We start from the raw sequence: 17956 nt of genomic DNA, 5'->3' as shown, positions 1-17956 counted from the left end.
AAAGACCTGTTGTAAGCAAAAGAACAGTTGTTACGAAGCCAGTAACTAAACAAGAAGGGTTGAAGCGCAAAGAACAAGTTGCAACGCAACCCAAGCTTAAAGAAGAAGAAGTAGAAGAAGAGGAAACAAAACCAGTGATAAAAGAACAAGAAATAGAACCTGCTATTAAAGAACTATCTACTCCTGAACAACAACTTGAAGAAATCAAGGAAGAAGAAGATGAAGATGAAGAATCAAAGACAGTAGAAGAAAAAGTAGAAGTAAAAGTAGAAGAAACAGTTGAGCAAATAGAAGAAGAAAAGCCTCAAGAAAAACAATTAGAAAATGAACAAAAACATTCAATCATTCAACAAGAAGAACCTAAACCTATCTCTCATTTATCTACTAGTTCTAGTGTAGCTACTACAGATGAACATGATGCTGAAGTTGCTGCCACTACAAACAAAGCCAAATCACAGCAGCAGCAACAACAACAACAACAACAACAACAACAACAATATCCTACTTACATCCAGAGCGGACGTTCCTCTTTCTCACCTAATTCTGTTGCTTCTTTGCCTCGACCAGAGACGCCTGAAGTAGATCAATTGAGACTTCGGTTTGAAAGTATGATCCAAACAGCTGCTCCAGCAAATGAAATGATCAGAAGAAGATCTTCTCCTAAAATTACACCTGAATTTGCTAATCGTATCAAAGACATGAAGCCAAGAGGTCCTGTTGGTAACCGTGTCAAGAGTATGGTCGAACTCTTTATGGACGAGAACTTGAACAAATGGGAGTTCTAAATTATATTTATGCATACACACATACACACTCTCTTTACCCTTTCTTTCCTTTCTTAATACCCTCTCCCTCTCTTTTCACTCTCCTTATTTTTGTGACTCTTGTCAATTAAATTATAGTAAAAACTTTTTTTTTCTTTCCTAATGTCAATCAATCTTCAAGCTCATGTTCATCTTGATGAGCCTTATACAAAACAAGCAGTTGTAAAAGCACTTCTTAATTCTCAAAAGATAAACTGGAAAGTGAATCAAGATATTAGTCCCGAACACGCTGACCAAGACCTAAAAGATGTTCAACTTCAGTGGCTTGAATATGAGCTTATCAACTGGCAACATTTGGCTATGCGTGATAATTCACTTGCCAATGCTTATTGTATTCGCAAAGGGTTAATTCGTAAATCCCAAATGTCTTATAATATCACAAAATACTTGTCAAAATATCCTGACAGTATCTTAAAGAAGGCAATCCCAGAAACATGGCTATTTGAATTAGATCACGTGGATTACTTTGAAGAAGCTATGAATGAAGTATTTGAAGTTGAAAGAGACTTGTTAAATGAAGAAGAAAATCATATGTTTATTATCAAGCCAAGCATGGCTAATAAAGCAGCTGGTATCAAAGTGTTCAATTCATTGGATCAATTGCGCGCCATGTTTGAAGAAGAAGAAAGTGATGATGAAGAAGACGATGACGACGACGAGGATAGCTATGGTAGAGAAGACTTGTCTCAAGTAAGAGAGTGGGTTATTCAACGTTATATTGATAACCCTTTGCTTGTGGATCAATACAAATTCCATGTACGTGCCTATGTACTTGCTAAATCCAATATCCAAGTTTACTTGTATAAGGACATGTTGGCTTTGTTTGCCATGAAGCCTTATGATACCTCCAACTTGGATGACAATTTGATTCATTTGACCAATACATGCATTCAAACAGATCAAGAAGGATTCAACGAACAAGCATCTGTAAAACTCTTTTGGGAACTTGATTTATCAGAAGACAAGAAACAAGACGCTTTTGAACAAATGAAAAAGATTCTAGCAGACGTATTTGATGCTTGTGCTAGTGAAATGACTACATTTCAAGCATTGCCCAATGCTTTTGAATTGTTTGGTATTGATTTCATGATTGATCAAGATAATCAAGTTTACTTTTTAGAAGCCAATGCTGTAAGTATAGGCATTAGGATAACATCTTTGTCTAACTTTTTTATATATAGTTTCCTGATTTCAAGCAAACAGGCAACAAACTTCAACATATTATTCAAGAATTGTTTGAAGCAACAAGTAAAGTTGCCATTGAGCCTTTCTTTACTGGTGAAAAGGATGTACAAGATGAAAAATTGGTCAAGGTTTATGAGAAAACTTTGTTGTCTTTATAGAACTAGAATAAATGAGGATTGTAGTAATAGTTGTTTTGACCTTGTGATCTAAACATACGCTGCTGCTGTTGGAGCATTTGTCTGTGCATATCGTGCTGCATTCTTTGATGTTGGTCTTGTATTCTTTGCTGTTCCTGAAGCATTCTTTGTTGTTGTACCATTCTTTCTGCTCGGTTCCATCTTTCGTGTTCAAGCATATCTTGAGCATAAGGATATTCTTCCTCTGGTTTACTAGCATAGTTGTTGTTCATGACTTGATTGCGAGTATGATCAATCTGCTTTAAAGGTTCTTGTACAACACCATTGATCTTTTGTACTCCATTATCGTATTCTTCAATTACTTTAGTGCCCTGTAGAAAGTAATAAGATAATATGTTACAATACTAGAAACTTACATTTTCGTCTGTAATTCTTGTTACTCGAATAGTCTGAACAACTCCATTTATATTTTGTGTGGTAGTAGTAACAGATTTAGATGAAAAGCCTTGTTGTTGTTGTTGTTGTTGTTGTTGTTGTTGTTGTTGTTGTTGTTGTTGCTGCACAAAAGGCTGTCCAAACATAGATAATGATGGTGGCTCAAAGAAAGGAAGTCCAGACATAAACATTGATTGAGAAGAACGATGTCCAAACGGAGAAAAGGCATCATCAAATAATGAATTACCAAAACCAAAGGAACGCATATGATTAAAGACATTGGCGAAGATTTCTTCAGGATTATGGAACTACATATATATGTAAATCACCAGAAGACAAAAAGGTACTATTTTCTTACAGCAAATCCAGCAAATGGATTATGGAATTCGTATTCATCTTCGTCACTATTGTATTGACTATATCCTCTATTGTCATATATTTGGCGTTTCTCAGCTAAAAGAGTTTAGAGCCATAAAGAAGAAGCACTTCTCAACACTTACGATCAGATAGGATTTCATAGGCTTCGCTATAATGAATATTAAGTATGCATGTCATTTCTATTTCTGATTACCTTATGGCCTTGAACTATAGAAAGATAAGTACAAGTTATATTTCTTTGTCTTCTTTATTACCTTTTCTCCAGCATCTGCGGAAGAATTTTTATCTGGATGATACTTCAAGGCAAGTTTCCTATATGCTTTCTTTATTTCTTGTTCATCTGCATCTTGTGAAATATGGAGTGTTTGATAATAATCGATTGTAGACATAATGAATATAGAAGGAAAAGGAAAAAGAAAGAAAACAGTCAGCTGGGCTATTATAAAAACTATGCATTAAGAAAAGTCACAGTGCATAAATTCGATGAATTACTTTGCTGATCATCAAAGAATAATAAACTATTTTCTGTAAACAGAATTGAGGTTAACAAGTCATTTTTTTCCGCTCACAAGTGTTGAGTCAAGTGGTATTCATGTTAAAGAAAATCATTATTATTTTTTTTTTGATAAACAAACATTACATTTTATATGTGGCGTGTTGTTATCATTTTTCAGCATAAAATAAAGTAAAATAAAACAAAAACCTTATAAGTGGGCATAGTAATTAGTTGAAAAGGAAACGATTCCTTTTGATTATATCAGAATGCATGGCATAATATCTTTCACCTTATGCAACTAACCAGCCAATAAGCAGCAGTGAAAATCGACGGTTGTATCACAATACGGCTCCAATTTTGAATCATGTCAATGAACAAGTTGTTTCCTTTGACATCCTGAAGAAAAAAAAAACAAGCACTCAGTAATCGTCAACTTACCTTGTTATATTTTGAGCTTATGATCTGAATATAATTTTTTTTTGAAAGGTAATTTAGTTCCCTGACATTCCTTTTTTTTTATGAAAAAGAAATGAAGGGGATTCATTATACTTTGACCTTGCCACACTAAAAAAGAAGGACGTTCTTTTTCTGTTATTAATAGAAAAGCATGTAAATATTGCACATATCAACAAATAAGGATAAACTGTCTGTGCTCATTGCTAAATGAATGACTTGTTTGATCAAATGGCCATGTGTCATCATAAGCTGCTTACATGTGCATAAACCTGGCATAAATCAACCATGTCTTGAGGAAAAGAAGGAGTAAGGGACCTACTGTAATTGGTTAAGGGTGATTTTGAAATATTAAGTAGCAAAAAAATAATGAACTGGTTTTAATGTACAAGGCATATTCACTTTCAATCATTCTCAACCGTATTTTATATGTATGTATCTCTTTGAGCAAAATGCTTTAAACTCTTTAATTTAGTTCCATTAGTCAAATAACCAAAGTAAATGTTATTTGATAATGAAGTGACGTATATAGTCCTCATTATCAGAACCAAGCACTGGCTTTCAAATAAATGACGAAAAAGCTTAGCACACCAGCCATAAACACAACATCGGTAGCAAAAGTTTTTTTTTTTTTTTTTGGCAAATCAATTCCAGAAATAGCTAATTAACTCTCGCACTTTTTTGAAATAAAAACAACTGACAAAGACTAAAATAGACTAAAAATATATAGCCATAATACTTTATTGTTTATAAGATCTACGTTTTGTATAAAAGTTGCTTTTGATAGTTTGTACGGAAATGGTTAATAAAAACTCCTTTTTTTCTGTCTCTTGTCTTTTTATTTTCTTTGTGAAATAAAGCAAAGAAAATAGTATACAATAGCATGGCAATCAATTAAATCATTTAAAGTCAGGTAAAATGAAAATAGACAAGAAAAAAAATTCAAGACATTCTTAAAATGATCATTTTACTTGCATTATTTGACAATTCCTACAAGAACTTTTTAGAATATACAGAGACAACGATAGAAAAGCATGAAAGAGAGAGAGAGAGAGAAAAGCGCTCTTTCTTTTACAAGATAACAATATAGGCTGAAAATGAAAATGAACACTCTCATTAGTGAAACGTTTGACAATTGCCAATGTATTTTAATTAGTTGCTTTGATTCGTCTAGAGTAAAGAATAGAAAGGGTGTTTTGTTGCACACACGCTTTATCTTTATTTATATAGTTTTTTTAAAATAGTATCCGTCTACAAGTTAACATGGTCTATAATACTTTTTTTAATTAATAAATTGATGGCCTAATTTGCTGAGGGTTTAGCAATTGTGTGTATATGTGCGTTTGTGTGCTTATGTACCTGTGTGCCTGTATGTAATAAGATGCACTCACAGACTTTTTTTCCCCTTTTTCTTTTTTCTTTCTTTTTTTCTTCTTTTATTTTTCTCTTCTTTTACAGTCCTTTCTTTTTCATAACAAGACCAATTCATACCCTATCATTTACATACATTTCTTTTTCTCTCTTTTTCATTTTTGTCATTTGAAGATTCGACTCAACATCAGCCATCGTCATGTCAACTTGCTGTGCTAGGTAATTTACCACACAATTTATAAAGAGCAGAGAAATTGATATAGAATAGACTAAGCAAGGTCTATATGGTCTTTACCAATTTATTATTTGCATTTGTTGGAATTGCGTTTATTGCTTTCGGCCTAATTGGTATCAAAAATGGATTTAATGGTGCAACATTATTCCCAGAGAACATATTCAAGTGTAAGCAACCAACTCTATAGAACACAAAGACTAAGACATATCCTAGATTTTGCCATTTTGGGTGCTATTATTTGTATAGCATCTCTGTTTGGTATCATAGGTGCTTATGTTAGAAAGAATTTCATTACCATCATTTATCTCATTGTCATCGTTGCCGCTCTTATTCTCCAAGTATTGATTGGAATTCGAATTTACCAAAAAGCAGCCAACACTTTACAATATCTATCTGATTTATGGCCATCATCGTCTTTTATGTATCGTCTTGAACTTCAAAATGAGGTAAACAGGGAGGGAGAAAAATATACAAGTGATTATTGATTGTACCTCGATAGTTTAACTGCTGTGGATATCAAACAACAACAGATAATGTAGCACTCTCAGATACTTGCCAAGCAACAGTCACCACCTTAAATGCGCTACCTCCATGTGCAACCATTTTAGCGACTTTTATTAAGACCACTTTTAATAAAGTCTATTTAGCTGTATTTGTTGGCTTGGCATTGGAATTACTAGCCATATGTAATGCAATCACTCTGCTATGTTCAAACGGCAGCAGCTTTGACGACGAAGAAGAAAGACGTAAGCGTAGAAAATCAGGCATCCGACTTGACGACATGACAGCTGATTCGCCCACCACTTTAGTTGGCTATCAAGCAGATGAACAGAAGCAGTACTATGCTGGTGGAAACACAAATACTTATAGCCAGGAACCAGTTCGTGATAATCGATATGATAGCTATGATATTTATCGTCAAAACCAGCAAGCGAACCACTATAACGAAGGCTATAACAACCGTCCTTATGGCAATGGTGCTTATTATTAATGGTTTTTTTTTGTTATAACATTTGTCTTTTTTTTTCTGTTAATATATATATATAATAAATAATTGAAAAAAAAAAGTTACCCGTCAATGTAATAACAATAAAGGAATTCTGGTTCGCATTATGATTTTTGAATTTCCTTTTCTGTGTAGATTCTTTTGACAACTAAGGAATTTATGCACAGTTTTATTCGATATCTTTCATTTTCCTCCAAGCATGAATATACTACTTTGTGTCACCACTTTTTGTTACTTAAATTAAGCAAAAAAAAAAAAAAAAAAAAAAAAAAAAAGAGGTTTATTTACTATACTATATACAAGGAACTTATTTACAAGCTATTCAATTAATTCAAGGATCACAGAACAAGGTGTTACTTTTCGTTGACGTGTGGTTCTTCTTTGTCCAAAGCTACTACTACTATTACTGCTATAAGATGAATGACTTGATGAAGAACGTGGCATGGACATGTGTAGATCATCTTCTGTTGAATGCGTGTTTCGATGAATGACACTGATAGATGGTCTTCTGCGCTTTTTTCTTCCAATATCATTGCTACTGCCACTACTACTTCGACTTGATCGCATATGAACTTTATTATTGGCTCTTTCAGTTATTTCTGTCTCCTGCTGTCTATCGCGTGCTTCATGATTATCTTCCATGTCAGGATCAACAGCTCTAAAGAGCTCTTTTACATGATTTGAGATTTCATCTCCTGAGGGTGTTCTTGTTTCTATCTATAAAGTATGTTAGTGTCCACAAAAAAAAAAGAAATAGCTCCTTACCTGATGATTTGGTAAACCAGGTCTATGATGATCACTTTCTTCTTCATAATCCAAACCATCGTTTTGATCAATGCTGGGGCCATTGGTGTTTTCTTCTACATCTATTTGATGCTGTGATGTATGTTCTGTGATGCTGGGAAGCGTAGAATGATGCTGAGATAATTCGGACATAGAGGTCGAGGACCGTTTAGAAGAGGTATGAGATACTCGGTCCATTGACTCATATTGTGTTACTGTCCTGGGTACTTCTGCTGCTTTATGGCCAGCAATAATGTAGATTCGAACACCGTATGAATCTAGAGGAATCGGAGCAACGCTCATGTCTGAAACAGTAATTGGTTGGTCTTCGTCGTCTTCTGCCAGTACATCGTTCTTGAACACAGATGCATGGAGTATAGTCCATGTCTTACGCTTTGTGTTGAAAACACAGAGTTCATTCAATGGATAACTACAGAGAATTTCATTGTCATCTTCATCTTCTCGTATTGAATGACCACCGAATACAACAAGCTTGTTTCCAAAACTGCACATGTAAGATTGGAACCGATCATAAGGGCTATCGCCATTTGTGGAAATAAGGTGGTTTCTCTGCGGGGACTCACCGGGAGTGGGTATTTGGTTTCGAAGATACTGTTCTACTTCTGGATGTTCGTATTTATACCATACCCAGTTTTTGCAGTCGAGTTTATAGAGATCGTCATAAACAGTATAGCTACTGTCATTTTCCAGTTGGGCTCCTCCATGGATATAGAGATCACTGCCGATAACTGCACTTGCATGGCCAAATCTCAAATGTGGCAAATGTCTATATGTCATATCCATTTTAGATTGCATGCCCAAAAAAGAATCAAAGTTTTCCTTACCCGCTTACAGGAGGTACAAACCATCGATTTTCAAATATGTCATAAACAAATACGTCATTCTCGCCTATTGCAACAATGAGCCCATCAGCCCATTAAAAAAAATATATAGCATTTTTACCGACTGAATTGTAGCACAAACCACCAAACACGACCAAATAACGATCCATGATGGCATCGACTGAGTGTTCGTGTCTCGGACGAGGAGGATTGCCTTCTGCGTCTTTGACAAACCGAGTATTAAAATTAGTTGTGTCAATCTCAATCATGGCATTCGAGAGTGTGTAGGAATTCAACAGTCGACCACAAGCAAGGTATATTTTGCAGCCTATGGTTGCAGAACAAGTAATTTGAGGTTGAAAATCGTGCATGTCAACTAAGTTTAGTTTGTGTGTTGACCAAATATGGTTATCAAGATCATAGCAATAGCAAAATGGGCTTTCATTGATAAATGGTAAATAGAACATGGATCCTATAGAAGTGCCTGCTCTGTAGTTTAAGAAGGGAGGTAATTTTGGCAAAAGATGATCGACAAGAGTGACCTGTGCTTTACGAAAAGAAAATAACTTGCGTATAAGGTTACCTTTAACAACCCAATCTCAGTCACAAATGCGAAAAAAAGTACGAGCTTACCAAAGTAAGCACATGTCTGTGCCAAATATGCCAAAGACCTATTGTCGAGGTACTCGATAATAATGTATTTGATGTCTAAGCTTAAATCAAAAATAGTGGTTTTTGGAGACATGATACGAAATCAAAGTAAAGAAAAGTAAAGAAAAAGAAAAAGAAAAAAATATATGAATGATATGCATAAAAATCATTTGGGCCCGAATGGCAGAAAGAACAAAACGAAACAATCAAACCATAACATGATGTCATGGCCACCTTTTGAAGTAATTGAGAAAATTCGATGCCTTTTTTTTTTTTTCGAAAAAGCTTTTCTTGAAATTTGTACTATATAAGCTTATCAAGGGAAAGTATATAGCATAACATCATATCTCTTTCGGAAATAGAAAAGGAATATTAATCAATGTTCTGTGACGCATTGATAGAAAAAAAAAAAATCGGTGTTTTTTTTTTTAACTATTTGATAAAAAAAAAAAAAAAAAAGGTTTTCTCATGCTGCTAGTCTTTTTGAAATAGAGACACACATGTCGAATAAACCCTTAATTTTGATCAAGATACACTTTTTTTCTGTCTCCTACTACTGCACTAAGGAGAAACATTGGTCAAGAGTATAAGAAAATGCTGTTGCTTTTCCTTTTAAAAATAAAATACATCCAATAACCTTAATTTAACAAACGGGCGCAATTTATCCGTTTCCTTTTTTTTTTTTCCTGATTTCTCTCTTTGTATCTGTCTCCTTTTACAAAAATTCCTTTTTTTCTTCTCTTTTATTCCCTTTTTCTCAGAAAAAATAGAACATGAGTATATGCAAATATGTCTTCTATCCTTGATGAAAATAACAAACAGAAAAGAAATAAGCCATGTAAGTACTTGTCATTGTTGTCTATCCAAATGCTTATTCTGTTTAGGCGAAAACTGCCGTGCTCACCGAAGAAAATGTAAAATGGTTCAAGGAAATCAGTGTGAAAGATGTGCCAAAATGAAGCTGGCATGTGTATTCAAATTTACAGCCAAACCTACTGTACTTAAGAAAGTAGTGCCTATTTCCAAGAAGAATAGAATGTTAGAGCAAGTTCGACTTATGGAACAAGAAATGGCTATGATGGAACAACAGCTAAAATCATACAATGTCAAACTACACCTAGAATCAACTCAAAAGCCTACACAACAACTATCATCGTCTCACTCACCTCCTCTTCTACAAGGCCCAAATGCTATTCAATTTGATAGTAATAATAATGATTATATTTATGATAGCAGCGATAATTTTAGTTACAGTAGTACCAGCACTTTATCTTGTGAATGCACAGATCCAGCCCGTTGTGTCCATTCCACACGCACAAAACGTACGCGATATGAACCAGACCCTAATTGGAGACTAACAATCACTCACGGACCCGAAGGCATGTCGTTTCAGACATCTATCAGAAATGTATCTGATGTTGCTGCCTTTTTATCGCAGTCCTTACCTTTTTTTACAGCCACATCCTTTCCTCAACGGACACCTAATTATTTCTCGGATCGTTCTCACAGACAGCTGATTGTGACAAACCGGATGCTCAAGATCGAGTACGTGCTCCACAGCTTTTTCAAAAACAAAAAAGAAACAGCACCACTGTTGATAGAACACAACAATTGCGACTACCTAACACGAGTGTATATTAAAAAGCAATTAATCAGGTCATACTTCCAGTGTCATGGTCTATTAAGTCCGCTTTTTTGCCAACCGTATTACCTACCTTATTTTGAATCACAGCCCTCGTCCATGGTGGCTTCTGGCATGGCTGCTTTTATTGCTTATTCTCAATGCCGTCATGTCATGGTGATACCTCCTCCACTCACACGCCAAGGATTGGCTGAATCATTTCGACAAGAAGCCAAAGAAAAACTCCATGAAGTCCTATTTGAAGAAGAGCCTAATCTCTTAATGGCAGGAACGTTAATGCTCTTGGCTCAGAGCTCCATGATCATGTTACTCAATTCAGAAGCAAGATTATACACAAATATGGCTTGGCGTATGGTATGTCAACTCAAAGACAAGTACATTGATATCGTTCGAGACATTACTCCCCAGACACCCGTAACACCTCAAATTGCTGAAGCTGAGTCATGGCGGCGAATGTATTACACAGTCCGTTACCTTGAAGTCTATTTGTACATGAGTTACGATGGTCTTTGTGACTTTTCTTCCATCTTGTACGAAAATGGTATAGGATCACCTACTTTGTTGGCCAATGAAATCGACAATAAGGATATCAAAGACGCTGTGCTTGTGTTCTATCATGTTGTTCGACTCCACAATTCACAAATGTCAGTCCAAGCTAATGAGCTCAAATGGCAGTTATTCGCTGGTACTCGAGAATCAGTACTTGTCAGCGATATTGAGCACCTTGAAAATCAACTTATCAGTTTTTGGAAGAGTTTACCAGTTGAATTTCGTTTATCAGATTCACCACTTGAATATCTTCAGTCAGATCGAATTCAACAATGCGAGAACAAATATGCTATTTACCTGAATCAACTTTATTATGCTTATTGGTTAGCTTTGGAAACGCGCCTGATGAAAGCACCAGGAGCCACTGATTTGCTCGGTGCCAACATGGAACGCTTTGATGGAGATCGAGCACTGTTGATTGTGTCGGTATGTTGTGATGCTATTGCAAAGATCTTTCATATTTTGTATTGTCGTTTACCATGCAGTGTTGAACTTCATTGGCTCTTGATTGCAAGTGATGCTATGGCAATGCTGAAAAAAGCAAAAAATCCACACATCAGACAAAGAGCACAGAACAATTTGCGAGTGACGCTTAACGTACTTATGCAGCGTGTACAAAAGGCTGAGACTTTTGGCCAAATAAACAATCAGACAGAAGACAGCAGCTATAATTTCTGGACAAGCATGTTACCCTCAGATACAAGCACAGCAACAACAAGTAGTCTTTCAGGATCAGAAGCAAGCACAATAACAGAAGATCCTGGTCCAGACAGTCACATAAAAAATGATCAGAGTCCATCCACAGCTTATTTTGGTGAACTCAAAAAGGCCTTAATGGCTTATTTTACTGGACCTGAACAACAAATGCATTCAGTTTAAGGTTGTTTATTACCCTTTCTTTCTTTTTGTATATAAATCTCTTTTCTTTGTTTTTTTTCTGAACAATGTTTTACTTGATTGTTTATTTGAATTATAAAAATATAAATATTAGATTAAAAAAAGATCCTCGGAGGAATGAACTAAGCATGACCAAAGAAGCTTTGTTCACAAAGTAATTTGATATCATAAGCAGCACCAGATCCTATCTTGGGCGAGATATAGAGCACACCTGTCTTGGGCTCTGTCTTTGTCTGGTTGTAAAGTATACAGTCTGAGATATTACGACGATAAATAGGTGCTGATGTATGTTCATCTTCTTCATCATTTTCACTATCTTTGCCAGCAATTGTAACAGTGGAAATGGATCTGGATACTAAAACAGAAAAAGAAAAATGAGGTGTGCATTTTATACTTGAATAGGCTTACAATAAGTATCATTAAAAGCAAATTGCGCTTTATTATCAGGGCTCATTTGATGTGAATGGCTCTTCTACTCATGGCATTAGTTTGTCAAATCAATAGACGGATTTACCTTGTTTAATTTTTTTTGGCGAATCTTTTGAAGTAATCTTTTGCATTTTTCCTTGAAACTATCACTTCGAGTTGTTTTTTTAAATGTCGACTTCATTTCATAATCTGAATAAACATCACTATCACTATTAGCTTGAACTGGGGACTTGAACTCTTGTTCTTCCTCTTTATTCTCTGGTGTGTATGCTTCCTTAATTTCTTGTTCTACTTCTTCCATAGGCTTCTGCTCCACTTCTTCTATAACAGGCTCTTGTTGTATTTCTTCGTCTTCATTATCATGTTTCTCTTCTTCTTGTTCAATCACTTCATCCTGGGCTTGCTCTTCGTGTAGTTCGACAACTTCCATTTCGGTTGAAAAGATGGGCTCTGTATCTATCTCTAATGGCTCAGTGCTTTCTTGCTCACGAACAGACAAAATTGAATTTGATTCTATTTGACCAGCTTCAAGTAAGACATCGTTCTGACAAGACTCAAAAGCAGCTGGTTCTTCATGCGTAATCATGGCAGTTTCTTCAAAAGATTCAATTGTTTCTTCAGAAGAATTATGCATCTCGAGACGAATGGCATTGTAAGGCATTTGTTGAATAGGACTGGGGGGAATGGTAGGTGACAAAAGAGGTCCATTTAATTCGTGACCTTTTTGTTGATCGTATCCAGGTGAAGATAGCATAGGCGTCAAGATCTTTGGAATTGGCATGATAAAGAAAGTTAAAGAAGACCATAGAGGCAGTTTCTTATTTTATATATCAAATTATGTTTGTTTCCAGCGTAAATCACAATAATAAGCCGTAAGCAGGGAAATATCCTTAATTCATTTAAACTTTTTGTGTTTGTTTATGCATGTGAAAATGAAGTAGATGAAATCAAAACAAAATGTATGTAGTTTTTTTTATTGATTGATGATTTAAGCATCCTTGATCTTCTTGGTACCACGGAGGAGACCAGTACGACGAGCAGCAATCAAACCAACCTTTTGACCGGCAGGAGAGTCACGGGCCATGGTAGAGGCCTTACCAATGTGTTGATGGTTACCACCACCGTGAGGGTGATCAACGGGGTTCATGGCAACACCACGAGTCTTGGGCCAGCTGTTACGCTTAACACGGAACTTGTGGTAAGCACGACCGGCCTTCAAGAGGGGCTTGTCAATACGACCACCACCAGCAACGATACCGACAACGGCACGAGAGGTAGAGGGAATGACCTTCTTGGAACCAGAGGGCAAACGAATACGGGTCTTACCATCTTCACCGTGACCAATGATGGTGGCATAGTTACCAGAGGTACGGGCAATAGCACCACGGTCACCAACCTTTTCTTCGACGTTACAGATAACAGTACCTTCGGGCATGGAGGCCAAAGGCAAGACGTTACCAATGTTCAAGGAAGCCTTCTTACCGGCATAGACGAATTGACCAGTGTACATACCTTCAGTGGCAATGAAGGTTTCGGTACGGAGCTTGTACCTATTTAGGGTTGCATAAGTATGTCTTCTTTTTTTTCTGTCTCTCTATTTAACTCACTTGTAGGGGTCACGGAAGACAACCTTGGCAAGAGGAGCACCTCTTCCGGGATCGTGAACGATTTCCTTAACAATACCACGAATGTAACCGTGACGTTCAGCAAAGTCGAAAACACGAAGTTGAGCAGCGCCCTTACGGCCAACGGTGTGAGACTTGAAGATACTTCCGGCACCTTTTCTTTGAGCACGAATAACGCGACCCATCTTAAATCAAATCTATTTAATGATTGTTAATCACAGTTCATCTGTTGTCTCTTTCAATGTCGATCCATATGTTCATCCAACTTTGACAATCTCATCTATCGTCCTTTGTTTCATCCATTATTGTGTTGATCAAAGCTAGATGCATCATATGGCGTAATTGAATGGATGGATATACATACCCTTAATTAGGTGAAGGGAGGAGAAGAGGAAGTTTGTAACAAACCATACTGAGCTGGGATAAACTCCACACAGTGGGCCATCGGGAACTAGATTATAATAGAAATGATTGGTCAAAAATAGGGTATTTCGATCCGGGCTTTTTATTTAGTCTGACAATTTTTTTTTTTGTTCTTTTTTTGTTTGACATGCAACAGCAACAGATACAGGAACGCAATGTCTCTTTTGCAATCCTTACCAAAGCACAAGGAGTGTGTGTTACATGGAGACGCATACTTAATACTTCCATTGGATTACTTCAATCGATCAACAATGTCATTTCTCAACGTTCTGCTGCACTTGAGCAACCTTCTGTTCTTGATCAACATCATGTAGATCAAGCGCGTCTTGTATTTAAACAAACAGAGTCAATTGAGAAGACCATCAGACAGTTGCATGAAGTCATGACATTGTTTGAAAAAGTCAGGAATGACTGCTTACAGCTTGAAGCTGAAGCTATACGACACCTTACTAAATCATTGACCACAGTCAATAAGACTATACCACTCTCAACACAGTCAATGATACAGATCACAGCTGTGTCTCCCACACAAGTGCATGAATGGATAGCAAATCTGGCTTACATGTACAACAAAGAGTACTGCTATAAAAGGACACTTTTATCCAACTATCATCAAACACAAGACTTTATTGAACGTTGGAGTAAAGAGACAGCTATTGACAGTACAATTGAATCAGCTATTTCAGAACGCCTTCAACTTTATAAACACGTCAAAAAAGTGCTTGAATCTGTGGATTAATATTCTACATTTAAAATTCTAACAGCATGATCTTCTCCTCCAGAAGCCAACTGTAGCACATTGTTTTCAACAATACCACGCCATGAAAGCGAACGAACAACACCATAATGACACAATCTATCATTTTGTATTATATATATATATATATATATACCCTCTTCTTTAAGTCTGCTTTCTTACCTTCTATCTAATGTTTGCCATGTTTCCCATTGATTTACTTGTTCTAGATTAGTTATTAATTGTATTTGACCATTTTCTAATCCTACTGCAATGACATATCTAAACAAATAAAAGTTAGCACTTGGAGTATCTATTTGATTACTTGCCTTCCATTCACTGCAATAGGAGCAAAGTCAACGGCTGTGATAGCTTCTTCACATTTAATAGTAGCCACACATTCCCAATTTTCACTTGTCCAGACCTTAAGTGTCTTATCACGAGAACCAGTAACAAATAGCTTGTCATCATGACTCCAAGAACAATCCCAAATGATACGTGCATGGGCTTTTGATTTAGCTACTAAGCGATAAGGTGTTTCAGGGTCTTGAGTACGTTCAGAGATACTCCAAAGACGATCTCTAGACACTGTTAGTAACCAACGGTCATTGTGAGAGAATTGGACGCGTGTGACAGTTAAGGCATGAGCATCAATCTTGGTAGGCACTTCCTTCCAATGCTTTGTGTCAAATAAGCGCACCACAGCATATTCTTGATTGGCAGCCTTACAGGCAGAGGCAATGTATTGACCATTATGTGTTGTGTGTACAGCCATCAATTCGTAAGAATGACCATAGAGCTTTTCTACTTCAGGCCATAAAGTATGTTGTAACAATTGTTCTTCATAAGGAGGGTGTTGCATGACTTGAGCCAAAGTTTCAGCAGAAGCAGCCGTAGCAGAATGACTGCCTACTTCTTGATGTTGTTCTTGGGAAACAGTATCACCCTCAAACACAGCCTTGTTAGAAAGACCAAGAGCGGGTAAATTAGCGCCCACAGGTCTGTTCTCAATGCCTACCAAGATGGCTTCATTGCCTGTCAAGGCAGCCAGACTCTCTACACAAGACCGAGGAGCATCGAACACACGCAACACTTTCTCATCAGCACCAGACACAAATTGCCAGTCATGCACAAAAGCTATACATTTGATATCATAGCCATGGACTTGAGGACGACCCATTTCATGCCAAGTTGTGATTTGTTGTCGATTCCAAGGAGCAAATAAGCGGGTTGTTTGATCTAAACTAGCTGAAAGCAAGAAACGAGAATGAGGATCCCAAGCGATGCTTTCTACAGACTTGAAATGACCACTGATGGCTACTTCAGGTGCCCAATGTCCTTCTGTCTGTTCTTTCCAGAGATGAAAAGAACCATTGGCACCATGAGAGATAATGCTCTTACCATCAGGACTAAACAATGCACCACAAAAACCGAGGTAAGTAGAACCACCAATATCACCCATTCTACTCTCATTGACCCAGACACCTGTGTCTGCATCAGGGCTCCAAATCATCATGGATTTATCAATAGAGGCTGAAATAAGACGTAGAGGTTGAACCAAGCGATCTCCTTGCAAGAAAGGCCGTTGCCATTCAACACTGAATACCCAATCATCATGTCCCATCAACAAGGCTTCAAACATAAGAGAATATGGGCGATTGTCGACTGTAATCAAATGAGCTTTGGTACTCAATTGTTCGTCTGATCTAGACCCACATATTAGAACCTCCATTGTTCCATAATCAATACTTACAATTCACTTTTTTTAATGCTTCAGACAAGTCGTTTTCATCTGCTTGTGGTGATTCAACAGAAGAAGGCTTTGCTGTAGCAGGAATATGTGCTGAAATTTTCCAGAGACGAATATATTTATCTTGACTTGCACTTGCCAACATTAAATCGCCTTCTTGGAAGAATTGGTTGTTGCCGTCATTCTCTGTTGCAGTGTAAGTTGCAAAAGCAAGATCGCGCACCCAATTGTCGTGGCCTTGCAAGACGTGCATTTTTTCAAATTTGCCTGATTGTTGAGCATAGATCGAAATCAGTTTATCGGTATGTCCGCTGGCCAAAATGGGAGCTATTGCCAAGTCAATGTACACATACACACATACGCTTACTTACTCTTGCTTTCAGGAAGATAAGAAAGTGCCAAAGACATTGGGTATTTGTTACCATTACTGATGGTTTGAACACAGGTGACTTGATCTACATATATGTGTAAATTTATGCAACACGTCTGGCGGAGTAACTTACCTGTGTTTTCATCCACAATGCTACGTTTCCAAATACGAATGGTGCCATCAGAAGAACCAGTGACAATCAAATCTTGCTCTGTATCAATGGATTGTGCTCGCATACAAGCAATGGTTTCAATAGAACCTGTATGTCCCTCAAGTGTTGCTGAATTGATCCACTATATAATTGTTTTAAGCTTGTCTTTTTTTTTTCTAATCTACTATCTACCTTGCCAGTAGCATCTGTCTTCCAAATCTTTGCTGTACAATCTGCAGAACCTGATACTAAAGCAATATCATTGATGTCTGTCTTATTGCCTACACATATCTCGAGTCAACATCTGTATTCAGAGAAAAAAGGAACGCTTACCTCTTTCAATGAACTTGAGACAAATAACACGACCTTTATGACCGGGAATTGTTTCTTTTACACCTTTACTGTGTTCATTCTGTTATAGGTAAGCATACGTTTATTTATCCTTGTTTATTTTACCAAAGGTGAATACAAAGCGATCAAAGCGTCAGCACCAAAAGCAACAAGGCCGTTATTTCCCCAACAAGCTGCATGAGCTGAACGGTTACAACCGATGGAAATATATTCTGAAGTTACTTTGACCATAAAGAA

At 36.8% G+C, this 17956-nt stretch overlaps 9 protein-coding genes across 9 annotated transcripts; 4 read left to right on the top strand and 5 right to left on the bottom strand.

Annotated features, from left to right (window-relative positions):
* Nucleotides 1–474: 474 nt before the first annotated feature.
* On the top strand, nucleotides 475–2167 carry B0P05DRAFT_605951 (tubulin-tyrosine ligase family-domain-containing protein; the record flags this gene model as incomplete). The annotated part of the gene is made up of 3 exons (XM_051583353.1): nucleotides 475–735; nucleotides 946–1955; nucleotides 2006–2167. The coding sequence occupies exons 1-3, from the start codon at nucleotides 609–611 to the stop codon at nucleotides 2165–2167; spliced, it is 1299 nt and encodes a 432-aa protein (XP_051430948.1). The 5' UTR covers nucleotides 475–608.
* Nucleotides 1955–3355, bottom strand: B0P05DRAFT_558654 (DnaJ domain-containing protein). The gene is made up of 6 exons (XM_051580161.1): nucleotides 3214–3355; nucleotides 3153–3166; nucleotides 3082–3107; nucleotides 2940–3034; nucleotides 2563–2889; nucleotides 1955–2517 (listed from the first exon to the last, which is right to left on the bottom strand). The coding sequence occupies exons 1-6, from the start codon at nucleotides 3346–3348 to the stop codon at nucleotides 2170–2172; spliced, it is 945 nt and encodes a 314-aa protein (XP_051430947.1). The 5' UTR covers nucleotides 3349–3355; the 3' UTR covers nucleotides 1955–2169.
* A 1894-nt stretch (nucleotides 3356–5249) lies between these two features.
* On the top strand, nucleotides 5250–6592 carry B0P05DRAFT_558653 (Tetraspanin family-domain-containing protein). Its single transcript, XM_051580160.1, has 4 exons — nucleotides 5250–5498; nucleotides 5548–5681; nucleotides 5728–5960; nucleotides 6014–6592. Exons 1-4 carry the CDS (start codon nucleotides 5479–5481, stop codon nucleotides 6503–6505), a joined length of 879 nt encoding a protein of 292 aa, XP_051430946.1. The 5' UTR covers nucleotides 5250–5478; the 3' UTR covers nucleotides 6506–6592.
* A 203-nt stretch (nucleotides 6593–6795) lies between these two features.
* Nucleotides 6796–8920, bottom strand: B0P05DRAFT_498105 (uncharacterized protein). The gene is made up of 5 exons (XM_051575406.1): nucleotides 8779–8920; nucleotides 8267–8728; nucleotides 8149–8212; nucleotides 7286–8090; nucleotides 6796–7237 (listed from the first exon to the last, which is right to left on the bottom strand). The coding sequence occupies exons 1-5, from the start codon at nucleotides 8888–8890 to the stop codon at nucleotides 6839–6841; spliced, it is 1842 nt and encodes a 613-aa protein (XP_051430945.1). The 5' UTR covers nucleotides 8891–8920; the 3' UTR covers nucleotides 6796–6838.
* A 665-nt stretch (nucleotides 8921–9585) lies between these two features.
* Nucleotides 9586–11866, top strand: B0P05DRAFT_574909 (uncharacterized protein; the record flags this gene model as incomplete). Its single annotated transcript, XM_051581607.1, has 2 exons — nucleotides 9586–9634; nucleotides 9681–11866. 2 exons carry the CDS (start codon nucleotides 9586–9588, stop codon nucleotides 11864–11866), a joined length of 2235 nt encoding a protein of 744 aa, XP_051430944.1.
* Nucleotides 11829–13095, bottom strand: B0P05DRAFT_558643 (uncharacterized protein; the record flags this gene model as incomplete). The annotated part of the gene is made up of 3 exons (XM_051580159.1): nucleotides 11829–12239; nucleotides 12293–12356; nucleotides 12399–13095. Coding segments are annotated over 3 exons (994 nt in total), but the record flags the coding sequence as incomplete, so codon positions are not given.
* Nucleotides 13096–13256: 161 nt separating this feature from the next.
* Nucleotides 13257–14439, bottom strand: B0P05DRAFT_498096 (60S ribosomal protein L2). The gene is made up of 2 exons (XM_051575405.1): nucleotides 13921–14439; nucleotides 13257–13863 (listed from the first exon to the last, which is right to left on the bottom strand). The coding sequence occupies exons 1-2, from the start codon at nucleotides 14121–14123 to the stop codon at nucleotides 13302–13304; spliced, it is 765 nt and encodes a 254-aa protein (XP_051430942.1). The 5' UTR covers nucleotides 14124–14439; the 3' UTR covers nucleotides 13257–13301.
* Nucleotides 14440–14488: 49 nt separating this feature from the next.
* Nucleotides 14489–15100, top strand: B0P05DRAFT_590980 (uncharacterized protein; the record flags this gene model as incomplete). The annotated part of the gene is made up of 1 exon (XM_051582865.1): nucleotides 14489–15100. The coding sequence occupies one exon, from the start codon at nucleotides 14489–14491 to the stop codon at nucleotides 15098–15100; it is 612 nt and encodes a 203-aa protein (XP_051430941.1).
* Nucleotides 15101–15410: 310 nt separating this feature from the next.
* Nucleotides 15411–17950, bottom strand: B0P05DRAFT_574906 (WD40-repeat-containing domain protein; the record flags this gene model as incomplete). Its single annotated transcript, XM_051581606.1, has 7 exons — nucleotides 15411–16798; nucleotides 16851–17174; nucleotides 17219–17302; nucleotides 17351–17510; nucleotides 17561–17649; nucleotides 17702–17780; nucleotides 17825–17950. 7 exons carry the CDS (start codon nucleotides 17948–17950, stop codon nucleotides 15411–15413), a joined length of 2250 nt encoding a protein of 749 aa, XP_051430940.1.
* Between the last annotated feature and the right edge of the window lie 6 nt (nucleotides 17951–17956).

The sequence above is a fragment of the Gilbertella persicaria genome (genome assembly GCF_025201335.1).
Source record: "Gilbertella persicaria strain CBS 190.32 chromosome Unknown B0P05scaffold_51, whole genome shotgun sequence".
NCBI lineage: Eukaryota > Fungi > Mucoromycota > Mucoromycetes > Mucorales > Choanephoraceae > Gilbertella > Gilbertella persicaria.
The sequence above is the reverse complement of the archived record's forward strand: the minus strand, read 5'-3'. Positions and strand labels throughout refer to the sequence as shown.

Coding starts and splice junctions, on each gene's coding strand:
- B0P05DRAFT_558653 (XM_051580160.1), top strand. CDS start 5,479: ATGTCAACTTGCTGTGCTAG. Junction 5,499..5,547: donor ATGTCAACTTGCTGTGCTAG/GTAATTTACCAC, acceptor GATATAGAATAG/ACTAAGCAAGGTCTATATGG. Junction 5,961..6,013: donor GTCTTGAACTTCAAAATGAG/GTAAACAGGGAG, acceptor GTACCTCGATAG/TTTAACTGCTGTGGATATCA.
- B0P05DRAFT_558654 (XM_051580161.1), bottom strand. CDS start 3,348: ATGTCTACAATCGATTATTATCAAACACTCCATATTTCACAAGATGCA. Junction 3,035..3,081: donor CTATGAAATCCTATCTGATC/GTAAGTGTTGAG, acceptor AAACTCTTTTAG/CTGAGAAACGCCAAATATAT. Junction 2,518..2,562: donor CAAGAATTACAGACGAAAAT/GTAAGTTTCTAG, acceptor TACTTTCTACAG/GGCACTAAAGTAATTGAAGA.
- B0P05DRAFT_498105 (XM_051575406.1), bottom strand. CDS start 8,890: ATGTCTCCAAAAACCACTATTTTTGATTTAAGCTTAGACATCAAATAC. Junction 8,729..8,778: donor ACAGACATGTGCTTACTTTG/GTAAGCTCGTAC, acceptor GGGTTGTTAAAG/GTAACCTTATACGCAAGTTA. Junction 8,091..8,148: donor TTTGTACCTCCTGTAAGCGG/GTAAGGAAAACT, acceptor TATGACATATAG/ACATTTGCCACATTTGAGAT.
- B0P05DRAFT_498096 (XM_051575405.1), bottom strand. CDS start 14,123: ATGGGTCGCGTTATTCGTGCTCAAAGAAAAGGTGCCGGAAGTATCTTC. Junction 13,864..13,920: donor GTCTTCCGTGACCCCTACAA/GTGAGTTAAATA, acceptor AACCCTAAATAG/GTACAAGCTCCGTACCGAAA.